The following is a 17,184-nucleotide window of genomic DNA, read 5'->3' as shown; positions in this document are numbered from 1 at the left end:
GCGATTTTTTGAAACAGGGCATTTAGGAAGCTGTACAGGGACAGAGTCAGGTTGCGATATTTGCGGGAGAGGGAAGAATGAATTTATCTCCCCCCGCGGGAAGCAAATCGTTTCCTGAGCCCCCTCTTCCCTTCCGCGGGGCGGGGGACCAGGGAGCGAAGCTCAGCCCGAGCCCCCGGCTCTCGGGGCGCTCCCGTGAGCCCAAATCCCCCCGAGCCGCCCCCTCCGAGGGCCCTTTCCCGCTGCAGCCGCCGCGGGGCGGGAGCCGAGCCCGGGGGGTTCGGGGCTGCGGGCGGCCGGGAGGTGCTTTGGCTGCGGCCAGAGGCAGCGGGGGAGGCGCTGAGCCCAGCCCAGCTGAGCCGAGCCCAGCTGAGCCGAGCCGAGCCGGGCGGGGCGGCGGGGGCGGGAGCGGGGCGGCGGTACCGGCTCCGCGCCGCGCAGGTTCAAGAGCCGCGTGGGGCCGCGCTGGGAGCGGAGTGAGTTACGCTGAGCCGAGCTTAACTAAGCCGAGCCCAGCATGGCCCAGCCGCGCTGCCGCTCGGTGCTCATCACCGGCTGCAGCCGGGGCATCGGGCTGGGGCTGGTGCGGGGACTTGCGGCCGCCAGCGCCTCCCCGGACTTCGTCTTTGCGACCTGCCGGTACCCCGAGAAGGCGCAGGTAACGGGCCGGGGGCGGCGGGGCTCCCCGGGCGCGAATGCTGGCAGGCGGCGGGGAGACCGCGCATCCTCCGGGGAGACCGCGCATCCTCCGGGAAAACCGCGCATCCTCCGCTCCGCGTGTGCCGGGACCCCCCGGTACCGGCCGGGCTGGGCTGCCGGAGCTCTCGGGAGAGCAGCTTGGCTGGAGCTGCAGCCCGGAGCGCAGGTCCTGGCCTGGGGGGCTGGCGGGGAGGGGAAGGAAAAGGCACTTGTGGAAGTGCAGGACAGGTTGGGCATCTTCGCACCAAAGAGCTGGTGTCCCGGCAGCGAGTGTCCAAGGTGGGATGGGAGCCGGGGCTGAGCCCACCCGGGGCGGGTGGATCGTTCGGAGCCGGTGCTGGGAAAGTCTCTGGGGCTGGAGGTGAAATGAGCTCGGGATTTTGCGATTCGGGCACTTCTGTGCGTTCCCGGGAAGAGCAGAGGCAGCTGCAGCATCTCAAGCCCCTGCCAGCCGCTTCCTCCAGTCTCTGAATTTCTCGCTGCGTTTGCAGCTGGAGATGTGCGTGTCCCGGCCTTCCGCAGTTTCATGTGGACCTGGACCTCTGAACCTTTGGGGGACAAACTGACAATGAAGGTTCTCAGTCTGCTCACTTTGTGGCCACCAGTGTCCCCTGGTGCATCTCTGGTCTGATCCCAACTCTCCTGGGTCGGGCAGATGCTGCCAGGGCTGTACAGCCGAACACTCAGGTATTGCCTTTTTCCTTTCCTAGCAAAGCTCTGGAGCTGCAAGAATCTGAGCTCCCAGCTCTGTGACTGTCTCAAACCCTTAGGTGTTGCCATGGGCGTTCTGTAGGAAGTGATACCAAAAGCCCCATTTCTGCATCTCCCCTATTCGAAGCACAGCACGGGGCTGCCTTGCGAAAGGCAAACTCCCCAGTGTGTGCAGAGGGAAACAGCTTCTGTGTCTGTTCCCTCTTGGTGGATTTTGCTCTTTTCAGTGCAAACTGTGATCACACCATGCTACCGATAAACAAACTGTAGCGACCTTGTTTACTATTTACTCACACTAAAAAAACCTCTAAAAGCTGGTGCTGAGGCTCCCAGACAAGGGTGATGGTTTGGAGTTGGTCAGAAAACACCTGCGGCCTCAGCGCTCGGTTCTCCGGCAGCACCGTGCTGCTCTACAGAGGCTTACGAAACTGAAGGAAAAGGTCTTATTTTTGGTTCTTGTTGTCGAAACAATCTCTCCAGCACAAAAGCACATCTAGTATGTTTCTAAGTTGAATGGCTGAGTCCAGCAGGACTGAGCTGTGGTGCACAGAGCACCTTTGAGAGCCACTGCAGCTCCCCCAGCCCCTCCTGCCCCACCTGAACAGGTATCCACTACCTTTCTGTTCGCTTTTAACTCCTCTTACACGACTTGGCATCTGTCCCAGATGTATTTCCTATTAGCGATTGCACAACAGTGTGGTGCAGGAAACAGCAGAGACATCTGACCTGGTGTGAGATAGAAATCTCCCCGCTGCGTTGTTTGTTCTAAAGCTGCTTTAGCCGGTGCTGAGGGAGCTTTTTCACCAATTAGCCCTTATGTTCATCAGTGATTTCTCATTATAATAGCCTTGGATCAACTACATGCAGAAGAAGAAAGGTTCCTTCAATACAAAGAGTGTCCTAGGAAACATTATACAGATAGATCTTAACAAAACTTGAGAGGTTTTTGCATGCCAGTACTTAAAAATCCTGAGCAAAAAAGCTGGTAAACCTGCACAAGAAGATGAAATAGCCTTCAAATGGTGGTGTCTCTTTTTTGGGGGGGTCGGAGGCAAGGTTTGTTCTTGGTGGATGTGGGTGGGTTTTTGTTCTTTGTAAGGACCTCCAGGCCATGTGCTGCGCGTTGGCAGGACATCAATAGAAACCTCTGCAGCCAGCTGAAAGCATATTTCTAACAGATGGGTTTGGAAGCTCCGCAAGGAAGAGAAATCTTTACGAAAAGCATTGCAGTAGTCTCCCCAGTATTATCTGCCCCCTCTGCAATGCAGAATGTTGGCACAAAGCCCTCTGACATTCTGAGGTGTGTTTGCCACTGACCATCTCAAAGCTTGGACCAATTTGGCAATGTTCCTTGAGTGCGGCATGGTAAGGAAAGGCAAAGCTTCCATGATTTTATTTCATTTTATTGTTTTTCTCCCCAGAGAGAGAACTTCTTGCCTTCACTGACCTTGCGGTCAAATCTTGAAAGCCCAGAGTTCCCGCACTCAGAGCCTGGTGCTGCAGCCTTGTCTTAGTGCCCATGAAATGGGCTCTGCCCACCCTGTACCTGCTCGTTGGCCGTGCAGACCGGGCTGTAAAGTCGAGCGACTTGTTCTTTCTCCGCACGCCTGAGCTGTCAGCGTTTGCTTTTTCTCTCGACAGTGATTCGAGCGATCTAGTTTTGCTTCCTCCCATTTTGCTTTGTGGTAAGTGACCATCTGAAGAAGCCTTCTTAAGACGAGTGCGCTGCCCTCTGCTTCCTCTCCTACATCAGAGGATAAACCTGGAGAACAGCAATTCTGGACAGTTCTCTTGAATTCTGCTCTCATCTGGTTTGATAGAGCAGCATTTCCCTGGTGCAGAATGCAGCGAGGAGGGGGGAAAAGGATGGGGAGAGCTTAAATGAAAAGCCTTTTAAAAATAATCTTCCATTTTTCAGAGGAAAAGTGATTAAATATGCTTAGCTACTGGCAAATCCAGTGCTCGTCTTGGGGACAATAGTCAGCAGCAATTCCCCAGTAGCTGAGAGTTATCCAGAGAATCTCTGCTACACAGATGACTTGCGTACGGTGGATTTCTCCCAACGGCGGACAGACAAGAGGCCTGAAGGACCTGAATTTAGACAGATGCTGGAGCAGAGTCTGACTTTGCTTTCCTCCCCGCAGAAAGCAGCACCTCTCCCACCCCTCACTAACCCTGGGATGGTGCCCAACACCTGCAGGCGTTTGCATGTGAGTCTGTGCTGGCACAAGTTGTAATAACTCGAGTTCTTGTGCCGGGCAGCTCCTAGGTGGCCTCCCCAGAACATTTGCCTAACAAATGGGCTTCAGATCGCATGATAACGTGTAGCAGGGCCCGTGGGCCATCGAGAAAGCCGCTGCCCCTCCTGGAAAAGTACCACGTGAGACTCAGCCGCATTCGGGTTCTGATCGGCCTTTGCTTCGGCTGCTCCGGCACTGAGAGTGGAAGCAGCTACGGATCTCGCAAAATAATCCTGACGTCCCGCCTTTGCGCTCCATGTGGGCAAAACCACAGCACGGTTATTATCAGGCAGCCTGGATGGGCTCGAGGACTCGTCTGTAATTCTCCTCCCCTCCCGCTTTTCTTTCTTGCTCTTTCTTCCCCATTAAAGGGAAAAAACTCTGACCCAAGGTCTAAGCCTGCACCTAATGATGGTGCTGTAGAGCCCCTCTGAATTCCTGAGGTGTGGAAGGAAGAAATGTCTTTCTGGGGAAGCTGAAGGGATCCGAAGGGCCGCGCTGTGAATCTGTTCACGGTGCTTCCCATGCTGAGCTTGGCTGGGCTGAGAGCTGCGAGTGGGACCCGGGACAGGAGCATCTCTTGTTCCTCCTGCTCTCCCCCAGCCCAAGCGTGTTCCCAGGTGAACAAGAAAGCGTTTGGTTCCTCACCGAGTCCTCTGCCAGGCTCTGGAAACCTTCCAGGGCTTAACGTGACACTGAATAGATACGGGCAAATCTGATCCATCCCTGGCTTTGTCCCCTCGGGATGATGTGAAAGGAGACCCGAGTACCTTTGCCTGACAAAGCTGCTCACAAACTACATTAGTTTGGTTCGATTGCTTCCAACTGGCACAGTACGGCCAGGTCCTTTCCAAGAGCTGTAACCGAAGTGAATAATGCTTTCATAAAGACGGTAAAGTAAATCTTGCTAAATGACAAAGACAACACAACGTTACTGGTTGAAATCTAGCAAAAAATATCCTGTGTACCGATGAATCTGCATCTGGAGCCTGGAGTGCTGGAGGATCTTGTTGAAATTGAAGTAGGTTGACTCCTTGTTAATCGTAATTAAAATCAGCAAGCAGGAAACTACAGATGCTAATCGGAGTTTAATTTTTTCTCGGAATCCCTTCGAGTTGATTCTCATGGGTAATGTTCAGGTGCGGAACACTTCTAGAGCTGCTATGCTAAACACCCCGTTCCGGGTTGTGTTGTGGGTTTTGTTGGTTTTGTTTGTCGTGTTTGTTTTTAAATGAGCTCTCACAGTGCACTGACTCAAAATGACTTACATTCCAGGCTAAATCATCTTTATTTGTTTGCCGTACCTATTGTCTTTAAATGAAACTGCGTAAACTGACCCTAAAATACAAGCTGTGCTTCAAACAGCAGCACCGGTGAGCTCACTTGTTCTTAGGTCTGCGTTGGCATTATGGGCTGTACCGGCTCTTTTAGGCTGTGCTGGGATCCTGCCTTCCCAGGGATTTAACCTGGTTTTCACCCGTTTGTCCTGGGTGCCGTGCCCCTGTGCTAGTGTGTTGGCGTTAAAGAAAAAAGTGAGCACAAGTCTGCTGCAAAACCAACCAACCAAAAAAATGCTTGAAGACAACTTTGGTGCAGGGCTTTTTGTTTGTTTGTCGTGCGTTTTGTTTTGGTTTTGGTGGGGTTTTTGTTTTGTTTTTAATGGAGGGGAGAGCGAGGCATTTGAGAATTGGAGAGATGACCACAGTGAGTTTATCCCTTTCGCGGGGAGTCAATAACCAGTATATACATGCACTGCAGTAATCTTTTCGGAGTTCTCTGCACACGGGAGGCTTTTGATCTCTTTGATCAAAACTATCTGGGATGGGGGAAGAGAAGCAGCAGCAGATGTGGCTGCTGGTTTGAAACGGCTGTACCTGATTGTGCTGCCATGAATTTGTCTCGGTTCTCCTCTCCGCATGTTCCTTCTAGTCACGCTAGGGAAAAGAATAGGCTTTTCTGCAAGTTTTGGGTATCCTAACTGGATTTTTCAGCTTATGTTGATATCAGGTGGAGTAACATTCTTGAAGACCAAAGCTAAATTAGCTTTATGCCTGGGAGCTGCTTCTGAGGAATGTAAACCACTGAAAGAGGAGTCACTTGTTAACTAAGTAATTAACTAAATGGAAAAACCATTGAACTTTAAACCTGATTTGCATTCAGCAATTGTAATTTCATGCTGTTTGTATTCTGGAGAACGCTTAATGCTACAGTGTTTGGCGTTCTTAATTGAACATATTGCTTACTTCAGGAGCCTCTCAGCTGCTGTCCCTGCACAAAACGTCCCTGGCCTTTCAGCCCAAGTTAGTAGCTTGTTTCTGTCAGAGAATAAAGCAATCTGACTATAAATAAAGGAGCAAACCTCGAGAAGCGAGAGCACTTCTGGAGTTCATTACCAAGGAAATGATGCTGTCAAACTCGAGTCCAGTGGACAGTCCAAAGCCACATAATTATTGCAGACCTTGACATGGCAGAACTATTTCATGTCTGACTGTCAATAAACAAGATAATGTGTTCTGGGCCTTTAATCTGTTCAAAACTCTCCCATTAATCCCTATCCAAAGGAAGGAATATCTTCTATTTTTGTGCTTGTGACTCGTTCCTCTTCCTTCCCCCTCCCCTTAGCAGCCTGAACTGCGGTTATAGATTGTGCTCAGTGGGAGAACAAATTTTCTAAACAAGCCTGGAGAGAATCCTGTGGAGTATGAACCGAGATAAAAGATGTAATGCATTGTAGCTGGACAGAGGACACGGAGTTCCGAAGTGTCTCCAAGTGGCAAAGAAATACTCTTTCAGAATCAGCCCTCCTGACCCCTGTTCCCAAAGGGCTCCTGAAGAAATGGATTTGCTGGAGCTGGAATGTTTGTCCAGGGTCGCTCAGTCTCCTAAAGATGGCTGGGAGTCTGTAACCCACCTGTTAGGTCTGGCCACAATTCCCACTTGGCTCCACGGCACAGAAAGTGAAGTGTTCCAGCTGGGACTCCCAGTCCAATTTAGACATACTTTGTCCAGCAACAACACCAGTATAGTACTCATTTTCTCCAAGTCATTCTTCTATGGAGGGGAAGTTACAATTCTGGAGGTGCAGATCTCAGACTGGTTTATATAACACCCATGGATATATATATATGTGTGTGTGTGTGTGTAAAAGATAACATAAATGATTTCTTTGTTCTAGGAGCTCCAGCAGCTTAGCAAGGAATACAGCAACATCAGGCTCCTGCAACTGGGTGAGTAAAGGGCTTACACAGGAGTTATGTTCGACCAAGGTAAGAAAACGATTGCTCTCATCTTAAAATAACACCGGGGGAACATAATCTGTGTAAAGACTTTTGTGCGTTGTCATGTCTGTGTGCTGCCTCAGTGTCCCCACTCAGACAATAGCCTTAACTTTGGTTCAGCACGTGTTGTCTAGGGACAGATGGCATTTGAACCACACCATTCACTGTGGCTGTTCTTGGCTCCTCTGTGCAGATGTGGTCTGTGAAAACAGCATCAAGAAAGTGGTCAAGGAAGTGGAGGAAATTGTGGGAGACAAAGGTCTGAACTGCCTGATTAACAACGCCGGCATCAACGTGCTGGCTTCCTTGGAAGAAGTCACAGCGGAGACAATGCTCACCATTTATGAAACCAACACAGTTGCCCAGCTGATGGTCACCAAGGTAAGAACTGGGAGGAATGCACTTTATCTATGGGACTATAAGAGACTTTTCCACTAGTGAGCTGGGCACGGAACCCAAGCGCTTGTCACCTTGGAACCGCACAGATACAGGTCTGATGTCAAAGCTCTTCATGGAGCAGAACCTGAGAGTCCGGCTTGCCTTGAATGGGCCAAGAGCCAGCTGGCCAAATTAAAAAGAACTTTTGTTTTTGCAGGCGTTTCTACCCCTCCTGAGGAAGGCAGCCCAGCTGGGCACAGGAATGGGCTGCCACAGAGCTGCCATCATCAACATGTCCTCTCTTGCTGCCTCCATGCAGCTCGTCCAGGCAAACGAGATGTTCCTCAAGGTCTATCCCTACCGGATAGCCAAGGTTTGTAGACTTCCCCGGGCTGTGCTCGCTGGGTGAGGGCAGAACGGGGACTTAAAGACCGATCTGAGCTGAAGATGATGCTCTGAGGTGTGTAGCACCTCCTGGGACACACTGACACAGGAACTGCTCTTGTTCTTCACGTGGGCGGAAATGGGACCTGTGAGAACTGTACCTCTGGAGCATCATAAGAACAAATGCTCCATCGCTTCTTCGATATAGATCTATTCCAGAGGGCTTTGGCATCCAGGGAAGACCTGATGCCAGCCAGTTTGTGTCCTGTTAGCTGTGTTCCTCTCCTGTCCAAGCAAGACAGCAGGCATGGAACACAATCAAAGGTGTGCTGACCTCTATGTGGCAATGCCAGTTAGTGAGAGGTGTTTTTAGTTTTGTCACATCCAGAGAATGAGTTTGTACAAATTGTCAAGATTAGAGATACAGTTTCTCCTACACCGCCTACTCATAAGCTGTTAACGTGCTTGTTTTCCCTGTTCAGAAGTAAAAAACTGAATGTTTGTGTAGCGATCATTGCAGAAAACCAGAGTCTTTATGTCAATATGCTTTTCCCCCTCCTTTTCTTAGGAGTTTCAAAGGCTACTTTACCTTCCATCATAACTTAGTTTCATCTTTGGGCAGCAAGCTTATGACAATAGAGCTTTCACAATGCTTCTCTGAACATATATCTCTGAAGATGAAGCCCCCACTAAGTCTGGATAAGTTACTGTGATGCTGTTGCTGCCCCTTCATGTGTCAGGAAACAGCACGGTGGAAGGGAGGTGCCAATTAACTTCAGGCCTTGCTCAAGGTTTGTAAACCCAGCACACTAACAGACGGTTTCCACTCTTGTAGACTGCACTGAACATGATCACCAGGTGTCTTGCTGCAGACTTGAAATCGGATGGAATTCTCTGTATTTCTTTGCATCCAGGCTGGCTTCAGACAGACATGGGTGGAAACATGGTGAGCGACATCTTTCTGAAAACGTGGAATTATGTCTCCCTTGTTGTCCCGACCCTTGAGCAAGAACCCACTGCACAGAACACAGTTCCACGTGCTGCAGAGGCATGAAAATACATCCCACTGATGCTAATTATTCCTTAAATGCATTTTATTTCTTCTGTAGGGTGTTCCCAGTAATAATCTAAGCTTGCTTTGCTCCAGGCTCCCATGCAGGTGCAAGAGGCTATTCCGGGTATTCTCTCCGTTCTGGAACGTCTTGGTGAAAAAGAAAACGGTTCCTTCTTGGACTGGCAAGGGGAAACTCTGCCGTGGTAGAAGCGCGGAGTGTGCTACAGAGACAGCACGTCCGTCACTATTTAACTTGTACCACTAATGTCTGTGTCTCCAGGGTTTTATTATACACTAGTTGCAATAGCCAGCCTGATAGCCAGCCTCTGTTCAGGTGTATTTGGAAAGTGAGGTGGCTCACTCTTTTATTTGGTATCATTACTACTCTGTTCCAGTGCTTCCTGCAAATACTGCTGTGCTTTTAGTGATGGGTGTCTCCTGGACCCACCTAAAATAGATTAAAAAGTGCAAGTTAAATCCAGGGAATAGTTCCTCCTCACTTCCAAAGCCAAAGTGGGCTTCTCGCTCTCTGCAGAAGGAAATACAGTCATTCTGCTGGAGACACGTTGCTGGAAAGGGTCGTTTGGTTTCCTTCGGCCCTGACTGAGCCAAGGCTGAAACTGCGCAGGTCTAAGCGAGGTGGATCCGGTACTTTTGTAAGAAAGTCCTCAGTAACCGCGGAGTGTCCCCAGGCTGACAGCACACAGCGGGCACACGCGTTGCTCCCAGTGGGTGACTAACGTCCCAAGATTGGGGTGAGAATGTTGTTTTGTACATAAACCTCTAAGTGTCTTCAATAAAATCTTGTTTAAACAAATAGCCTGTTTACTAAACTACTTCAGTCAATTTCCCTGTGTGTAGGTTTCTCTTCCCTGACCAGAGAACTGTACTTTTCAGGAAAAAAAAACCCCTTAACCATTGCTGTCTCCTTTGGGCTGGCTGGGTTGAACGCGGCGGGGTGTACCCAAAACTGGGGCAGCCCCTTGCTCTGGTCTGAAATACCCAAAGCAGCTGGTGAAAAAGATCTCTGTGTTCTGGCTGAGGCAGGGATAAAAGCAAAACAAAAAAAAAAAAGTTCTTTGAAGTCTGGGATTGCCTTCACCACCGCTCCCTCACGGCAGCTGACGAGGCGCTTTCATGCAGCGCCAAGGCAGTGGGTTTAGGGCCACAAAGATGATGAAGGGAGTGGAGCATCTCCCTTATGAGGAAAGGCCGAGGGAGCTGGGTCTCTTTAGCTTGGAGAAGAGGAGACTGAGGGGTGACCTCATCAATGGTTATAAATATATAAAGGGTGGGTGTCACGAGGATGGAGCCAGGCTCTTCTCGGTGACAACCAACAGTAAGACAAGGGGTAATGGGTTCAAGCTGGAACACAAGAGGTTCCACTTAAATGTGAGAAGAAACTTCTTCTCAGTGAGGGTGACAGAACACTGGAACAGGCTGCCCAGGGGGGTTGTGGATTCTCCTCCTCTGGAGACATTCAAAACCCGCCTGGACACCTTCCTGTGTAACCTCACCTGGGTGTTCCTGCTCTGGCAGGGGGATTGGACTAGATGATCTTTCGAGGTCCCTTCCAATCCCTAACATTCTGTGATTCTGTGATTCTGTGATTCCTGTACGGAGGGAGACGAGACAAACAGCCGTGTAGGTGGGACGGACAGACACAGGTGTGGCTGTTCCTGGACAGCAGCCACCATGAGACCTGCCCTCCGCTCAGGGTGTGTGGCGGAGAGGTGTCCGCCTGCCTTCGGTGAACCCCACAGTGCCAGGGATATAAACTACTTAACAAGCCACTCTTCTGCGCTCAGACCTGTTTTTAAGGGTGTCCTGATGTGGCTGGGCAGGCGAACAAAACGCAGCGACCTCCTGCAGCTGCGAGGTGTTGGCCTGCTGTCAACGTGGCTGCCAAGGGGACAGCTCGGTTTGAACCGTTTAGTGTGAACTGAACATCGCGGGCTGTTGCGACAGGACAGGGGGCGATGCTTTTAAACTAAAAGAGGGGACATTCAGGCTGGACATCGGGAGGAAATGTTTTTATACAGGGGCTGGTGAGACGCTGGCCCAGGTTGCCCAGAGCGCCTCCACAGAGCCGGCGGGCGCCGCTGGGGGGCGCTGCCATGTGCGCGCTGTCCGGCGGCCGCCGGAAGCGGAAGTGGAGGGGGCGGAGGCGGAGGCGGGCGGGGATGGTGAGCGATGGCGGCCGCGGGGCTGAGGGAAGGGAAGGAAAGGAAGGATCGAGGCGGGGGGCGCGGAGCTCCCGTGGGGTCCGGAGCTCTCACGGGGCTCTGCCTCGGGAGAGGGGCGGTGGCGCGGCCGGACTGTGGGAGGGAGCTGCCCGCAGAGAGCCGGGCTGCGGTGCGGCCCGCCTTGGTAGCGGCCTCTCGCTAGGCCGCTGTTCCTCACGGCTTCTTGCGCTGCGGTTTGTACTGTGGAAACAACTGAGCTGGGCAGGAGTGTGCCGGTGGGGGTCGGGCAGAATTCACCTTATTTTTAAACCTGGAACAGCCGAAGGTTTGTTAATCAGCTGCACAGCTGCCTTAGCAGCGCTTTGGGCCGGGCGCCTGCAGTGAAATCCCACAGTGCGCTGGTTAAACGAGGAAGGTGCTTAGTGTCCCAGCCCAGCTCTGGGGGGTTTGGGATTGAATTTGGAAGATTTTTTTTAAACAACATGTTTACCTCATTGAATAAATGTTCTTCTTTTAACAGTCATTGCTGGCGCTGACAGTGAACAAAGGGAATCAATATGTTAATATCGCAGCTGACTTCCCAGTTACTGAGGGCTTCACGAGTTGCAGGTAAACAGATGTTGTGTAACCCGGTTGTTTGTGTTTTGTTTTTTTTTTTCCCCTGGGGTAATTAGGCTTCCAGAAATTTCTTTTCCAGCAAGCAGCACAAGAGTGGTGAGGCTGTTTTTGGTTCAGTGGTCGGCAAATGTTATTATGTCTCTAATCCATTCAGTCAGTATTGTGTAGCTCAATTTTGACCTCTTTTAAGCTTGGGAGGAGATTCCTTAGCAGCAGGAAGGCTTTATGTAATGAATAGTTTCTAGCTATTCCAAATTGCATTCACACAGTTTACACAGTAGAATGTTGTATAATGTAATTTTAGCAGATGGTTTTACAACAATGTAAATAAATTCAAATTTAAAAATATTTCCTTTTGCGATGGGAATAGAATTCTTGTAAGCAGCTTCCTTTATTAGATTATTCTGGCCACGGTTGCCTGGTGCTTTGAGAGCTGGGTGGAGCTTTTCTTAAGAGACTGTTTGAAAATTCTGCCTCTGAAGTGAAATTCTTTTCCTCTCCAAGGCCATTTGTTGCCAAGGGCAGCATCTTCCTTTCCTTGCTGTCATTCCACATCCGCGCACTACAGCACGCAGCCGTCTAACAAGAGCGGAGCCCAACCTCAGCGGCGATATGCGCTGGACCCTGAACTGGAGGAGATGCTGATCCCCAGAAAACTTTCCATCAGCCCCTTGGAAAGCTGGCTGACCGTGCGGTACTCCCTGCCCAAAGCAGAAATCCCAAATGGTCAGGAAGAAGCGGGTTATGAACCTGTCCAGCGATACGACTGTCCCCCGTCTGACGAAGGAGCTGGCGTGGAGGAAGGAGAGGGGACACTTAGCAACGAAGTTCAATGTAAGAACGTTTTGAAGATTCGCAGGAGGAAAATGAATCGGCACAAGTACAAGAAGCTGCTCAAGCGAAGGAAGTTTGTGCGTAGGAGGATAAAGGAAGGTCGCAAGAAGAAACGTCAGGTGAGTTCAGGGCAGAGAGAACTTTATGACATAAATGCGCCCGCTTCTCAAACTGGCTTCTGTTCTGGTGCTGGGTGATGTTTTCAGGTGGAATTGATTTGGGGAAAAATGGCAGCAGCTCAGGGACCCTTAACAAGTTCAGTATTTACTGGTGCAGCAGCTTGTTCTGTTTTGTGTTTGACCTATACATCTTGAGAAGTTGTAATTTAGGATATTTCTGTGGTTGTAAACATATATGTGTGGTAGTTACTGGGCATAATTTTTCTTGCATGACCGTAACTTATATGGGTAATGGAGAAGAATTTTAGTGTTTGTGTGAAAGACTAATTCATGTGTCTGAGTTATATCAGGGAGATAATTTCTTTCCTGTCTTGCCAACATCCTCAGGTGCTTCCTATTGTTTTTTATATATATATGCCTGTCTTATACCTGGATTCTCATTGGGACACATGGGCCGTGTCTGAATACTTGAGTGTTGCTTCTGAGCTATGTTATTATTTTTTTTCTTTTTTTTTCTCTTTTTTTCTGTTTTAGATAAAATTTGAGAAAGATTTGGAGCGCATCTGGAAAAGAGCTGGTTTGAAAAATCCTCCTGCGGGATGGCAAACACCCAAGATATTTCTGAAAAGTTCAAAGCGATAAAAACACTTGTAATCAAGTTCTAACCTGTAATTGTAATTAAAAAATATTTAAGTACATGGATTGCATTTAACCTTTTTCTGAGTATGATGGAGTTAGTAGGAGTAAACTTTGAATCTTGGTGAACAGTTTTCCAAGCGAAGACCTGAGAGCAAGATGCTTTTCTTCCCCAAAAGAATGACGTGAGCGCTTTTGTAGCGACTTGACGCTGCTGTGTATGGTCCTGTGCTGCTGCTGAAAATATGTTCCCTTTAATCTGCCAGGAGCAGGACGCTTGGCTAAACTGAAAGGGAATTAAAAAATAATCTGTGGAAGTGATGGCTCCAAGGTGCAGTTTGATCTCGCGGCAGGAAGGGCAGGTGACTCCAGGACGTGTCCGAGGTTCTGTGTGTGCCGCTCTGCTCGTTGTGTCGGTAGATGGCACTAAATTCAAAGCGTCTGGAACTCCTTGGCTATTCATGTTAAAGCGAGCTGGATCTTTTTGTCAGTATTTTAAGGAAAGGACACACCCGCATTTAAAAATCTGTTCATCTTGCTAGTGAACTGTTGGCATTCTGAGAACTGTGGTGAAGTCCTGTAGAAATGTGTGGTTGGTGCATTTTATAGGTCTCTTTTCCAAACTGTATGTTAACAGTAGGCAACTTTGATTAAAAAAAAAATTACAAATATGTTCCATCCTTTTCGTGTTTTAAATAGGCTGCAGTTACTTTTAACCACAACCAGCAGGACTGTTTTGTTCAGCCTCTTGTCAGGATTTCAGCAAAGGGGAGGATGTCTGACATGAGCCTTAGAAACTCACCAAGCAGAAGAAGCTTTGAGTGTTGATTCTGGCTCACAGGTTTGTTAAATATGCAGAGTGCATGTAGGTGTTTCTAAAATATCAATATGCGTTCCCTGCATGAAGATGCAGAGGTGAAAGGCTGGGGCTGAGAGGATTAATACTTTCAACATCAGGTCCGTGCTTTTTTTTCCATTTACTTTGGGATAGTAACTAGAACAGAGAATTATGGAGATTGTGGGAATTACAGGGCATAATCTTTCAGTACCTTGTGACGTTCCAGTACAAGTGAACCCTTGTACCATGGCAGTGATGGTATTATATTAGGTACTTGTGTGGACAATTGCAAGTCTCCATGAAGTAGTTTATTACATGGTAGGCTCTGTAAGTACTAGTCCAGATTGTAGTCTGCCAAGAGTAGTCATTGCTTTTACATCTATTAGACATAATTACACAACCACGTATAGAAGTCTGGAACTAATTTACAAAAGTGTCTGGAATCCATTCATGGTGGTTACTGCTGGTCTTAGTCATATAAATGCTGTATTCCTTTTTGCCGAAGTACCTCAGAGCTTGTCTCAGGATTTGTATCTACTTTGTGGAAGATACTGCAGAGACTCTCTGTCTTCCCTGGGACTAATCAGATAATAGATGCAGGGTTGTAGCAACTTGCGTGAGCTCTTGACCACAGGATGAGATTTTAAATTCTCTTTGCTAAACAGAGAGAATCAGACAGAAGGAAGCTGCACCTTTTCTTCTGTAGGGGGAGCACGAGTACGTAATACACTGTTCACAAAACTTTATTATGGGTTGCTGTTCCGCTCCGAAATACCAGTGTACTTGTACACTTGGTAAATGTATGTGTGTAGGTGCATATGTAGCTGTGGTAGCAAAAAAAAAAAATAGTCTGCAAACAGGAAAGGTTTGACTTTTTTTATGGCTCTCAAAACATATAAGACTTGGAGATTTCTCCATCTCATTATTCTGCTGTTCTGAGAGGAAATGGTTGAAAGTCAGTAGGAGGTTGCTAGATGAATTTGTGTACTTTTTATTTATTATATTCTTTTTTTAACATCAGAGGGAGAGGGCAGGAGTGATGCCTTCTCCTTTGCTGCAGAAGGATTTCTCTGCATACCTGGAAGCCCAGGTTGTTTTATGTCTATTGTGGGAATTGTTCTTTCTTCCATCAGTAAACTCAAGTAGGAGGAGTTCGTTAGCCTGTGGCAGGGAGTGTTTACAAGCATCTGGTACAAAACACCTTTCAGGGGGTTAATAGGACCTTGCTCCTTCTGTTACCTGACTACCATCGCCCGATAATTCCTGAGCAGAAACACTGTGTAACTTTACTCTGCTGAGCTAATACCAATATTAAATAGGATACTTTCATATTAAAAACAGTCCAAATGTTACCTGGGGTAGGTTGGTGTATGTACATTGGCTTCAATAGCTCTGACTCAGTCCTTCTCAAACTCTGAAGCTAGCTCTCCTTCAGTGGGTGTGAACCCTTGGCCCTGTATTCCAAAGTTAACAAACCATGGTTGTTTGCACTCGCTGAAAATCGGGCTGAAGCGATCTTACTGATCTTGCAAACAGCACCTGTGGATAACTAAAATTACATCTTTTCTTTTGACCATTCATGCTGTTCTGCTGTTGGCATTTCTGTCCTGACTGTGAAAACATCCTGGTTTGGGTTCACTTGGGCTGAGCCTGGTCGGTTACTCTCCAAAAATAACAGTGCTCTGCTTAGCCTGTAGCGTTGCATTTGCAGAACTGAAATAGTTTTGAAGAGTGGGTTTTGCTTTTCCTACTGATTTTTTTTTTTTTTTTTAATAATAATAGTCAGTAACTGTAGCTCTTGTAGACATCTGAGGAAGCTTTAAGCAGAGTGTGCTGCTTTCCTGTGGAGGTTTCCATTCTTGCCTTTCCCTATAAGATGGAGGAACAAAACTGAAACAAAGAGTTCTGTGAGTCAGAGAATTTAAGACCACCATCTGATACCTCAGTCCTGTGTCAATGCCCTGAAATAAGACTGAATTTTTTAGTCTTGCTCACTGCATGGGCACTAATACATTTTTTGTTAATGTTACAAAACTTGTAAGAACTATAAAACTATGAGACTTGTCCCTTATTCTCAAAGGCAGGTGAAATTGGCTATTGTGTTTCAAAATAACAGGAAGAAGGAGGAGGTTGAATAGACAGTGGGATCATATAACTGCTTGTGCCTTGTTTCCTTAAGAAATGTGGCTAAAATTTTGTTTCAAGTAGAAAAATAATGTGAAATATTGGTCAAAAATAAGTTTTTTCACTTGTTCCATAAACAAGATGTGATGCTGATGAGGCAGGTCCTGTGCTGAGGGAGGGAGTGTCGTTGCCTTTGGTATGTCCAGGTCTGGAGGAGCCTCCCAGCAGCTTCATGCACCTCAGAGCCCCAACACCACTCGCAAAGTGATGGGTGTTAAGACAAGGGTGTGGAATCCTGAGCAAGGAGTCAACACATCAGGTAAAAAACTAACAGCTTGGAGTTTGTCAGGTTTATTTTAAGGGAATTAACATTTTGTGGCATGATGCTCCTGGCTGAGCTTTAGCACAAGCCAGTGAGGAACGGGTTAAACTTGAAGAATAAGCACTCGTAGAAGAAGGTGCCAAAGGAATAAAAAGAAACAGTAGAGGAAACTCCAGCAGTTCTGGTTAGCAGTGTGACTATGTGTGAACAGCACCACGTTACTCACCAGCTCTGTTCCCTGGTGCTTTTGAGTCAGAGCTGTTTCCTCTACGGACAAAAGGTTTTCGCTGCTGTCAGCACCGAGTTCGTGGTGGAAGAGCCAGCGGGAGTCTGTCCAGCACCAGAATCAGCAGGTACATCCTTAAGGCAGAATCTGTGACCGATAACACAGGCTTAGCCAGCCTTGATTTGGCTTCTCTGACCATCCATCTTGTTCCAGTTACAGACCAGAAGATGCTGCTGTGTATGATCTTTTCTGTCGCTTTCTCTAGGTCTGACTGGGCATCCTCCAGCAAACCCTCAGTGCCTAATTTTACGCTCTTTGTGATGTGGGAGTGTGGCCTGTATTATTATTGGCATCGTGCCATCTGGGAGAACTTCTGCTGTAGGTCCAGCGGAAGGTAGGACAGCTGAATGTGTCCTACTTTCTGATAACATCATCCGTCCCCTGGGGAAGGGAAGAGGGTTGTAGCCCTCGGAAAGACAGGAAAAGCTTTTTCTCACGAGTAATTTATGCAAAAACCTGTGACAGTGAAAAGAAACT

General features: G+C 48.2%; 2 protein-coding genes across 2 annotated transcripts; both read left to right on the top strand.

The window, feature by feature from the left end:
* The first annotated feature begins 517 nt into the window (after positions 1-517).
* On the top strand, positions 518-8,951 carry LOC135997498 (C-signal-like). Its single transcript, XM_065650124.1, has 6 exons — positions 518-658; positions 6,826-6,877; positions 7,122-7,309; positions 7,524-7,679; positions 8,526-8,636; positions 8,838-8,951. Exons 1-6 carry the CDS (start codon positions 518-520, stop codon positions 8,949-8,951), a joined length of 762 nt encoding a protein of 253 aa, XP_065506196.1.
* A 1,958-nt stretch (positions 8,952-10,909) lies between these two features.
* AURKAIP1 (aurora kinase A interacting protein 1) lies at positions 10,910-13,808 on the top strand. The gene is made up of 4 exons (XM_065650060.1): positions 10,910-10,930; positions 11,451-11,539; positions 12,053-12,501; positions 13,036-13,808. The coding sequence occupies exons 2-4, from the start codon at positions 11,488-11,490 to the stop codon at positions 13,141-13,143; spliced, it is 609 nt and encodes a 202-aa protein (XP_065506132.1). The 5' UTR covers positions 10,910-10,930; positions 11,451-11,487; the 3' UTR covers positions 13,144-13,808.
* The last annotated feature ends 3,376 nt before the right edge of the window (positions 13,809-17,184 follow it).

Source organism: Caloenas nicobarica, chromosome 22, assembly GCF_036013445.1.
Source record: "Caloenas nicobarica isolate bCalNic1 chromosome 22, bCalNic1.hap1, whole genome shotgun sequence".
NCBI lineage: Eukaryota > Metazoa > Chordata > Aves > Columbiformes > Columbidae > Caloenas > Caloenas nicobarica.
Note: the sequence above shows the minus strand (reverse complement) of the source record. Positions and strands in the feature narration are given on the sequence as shown.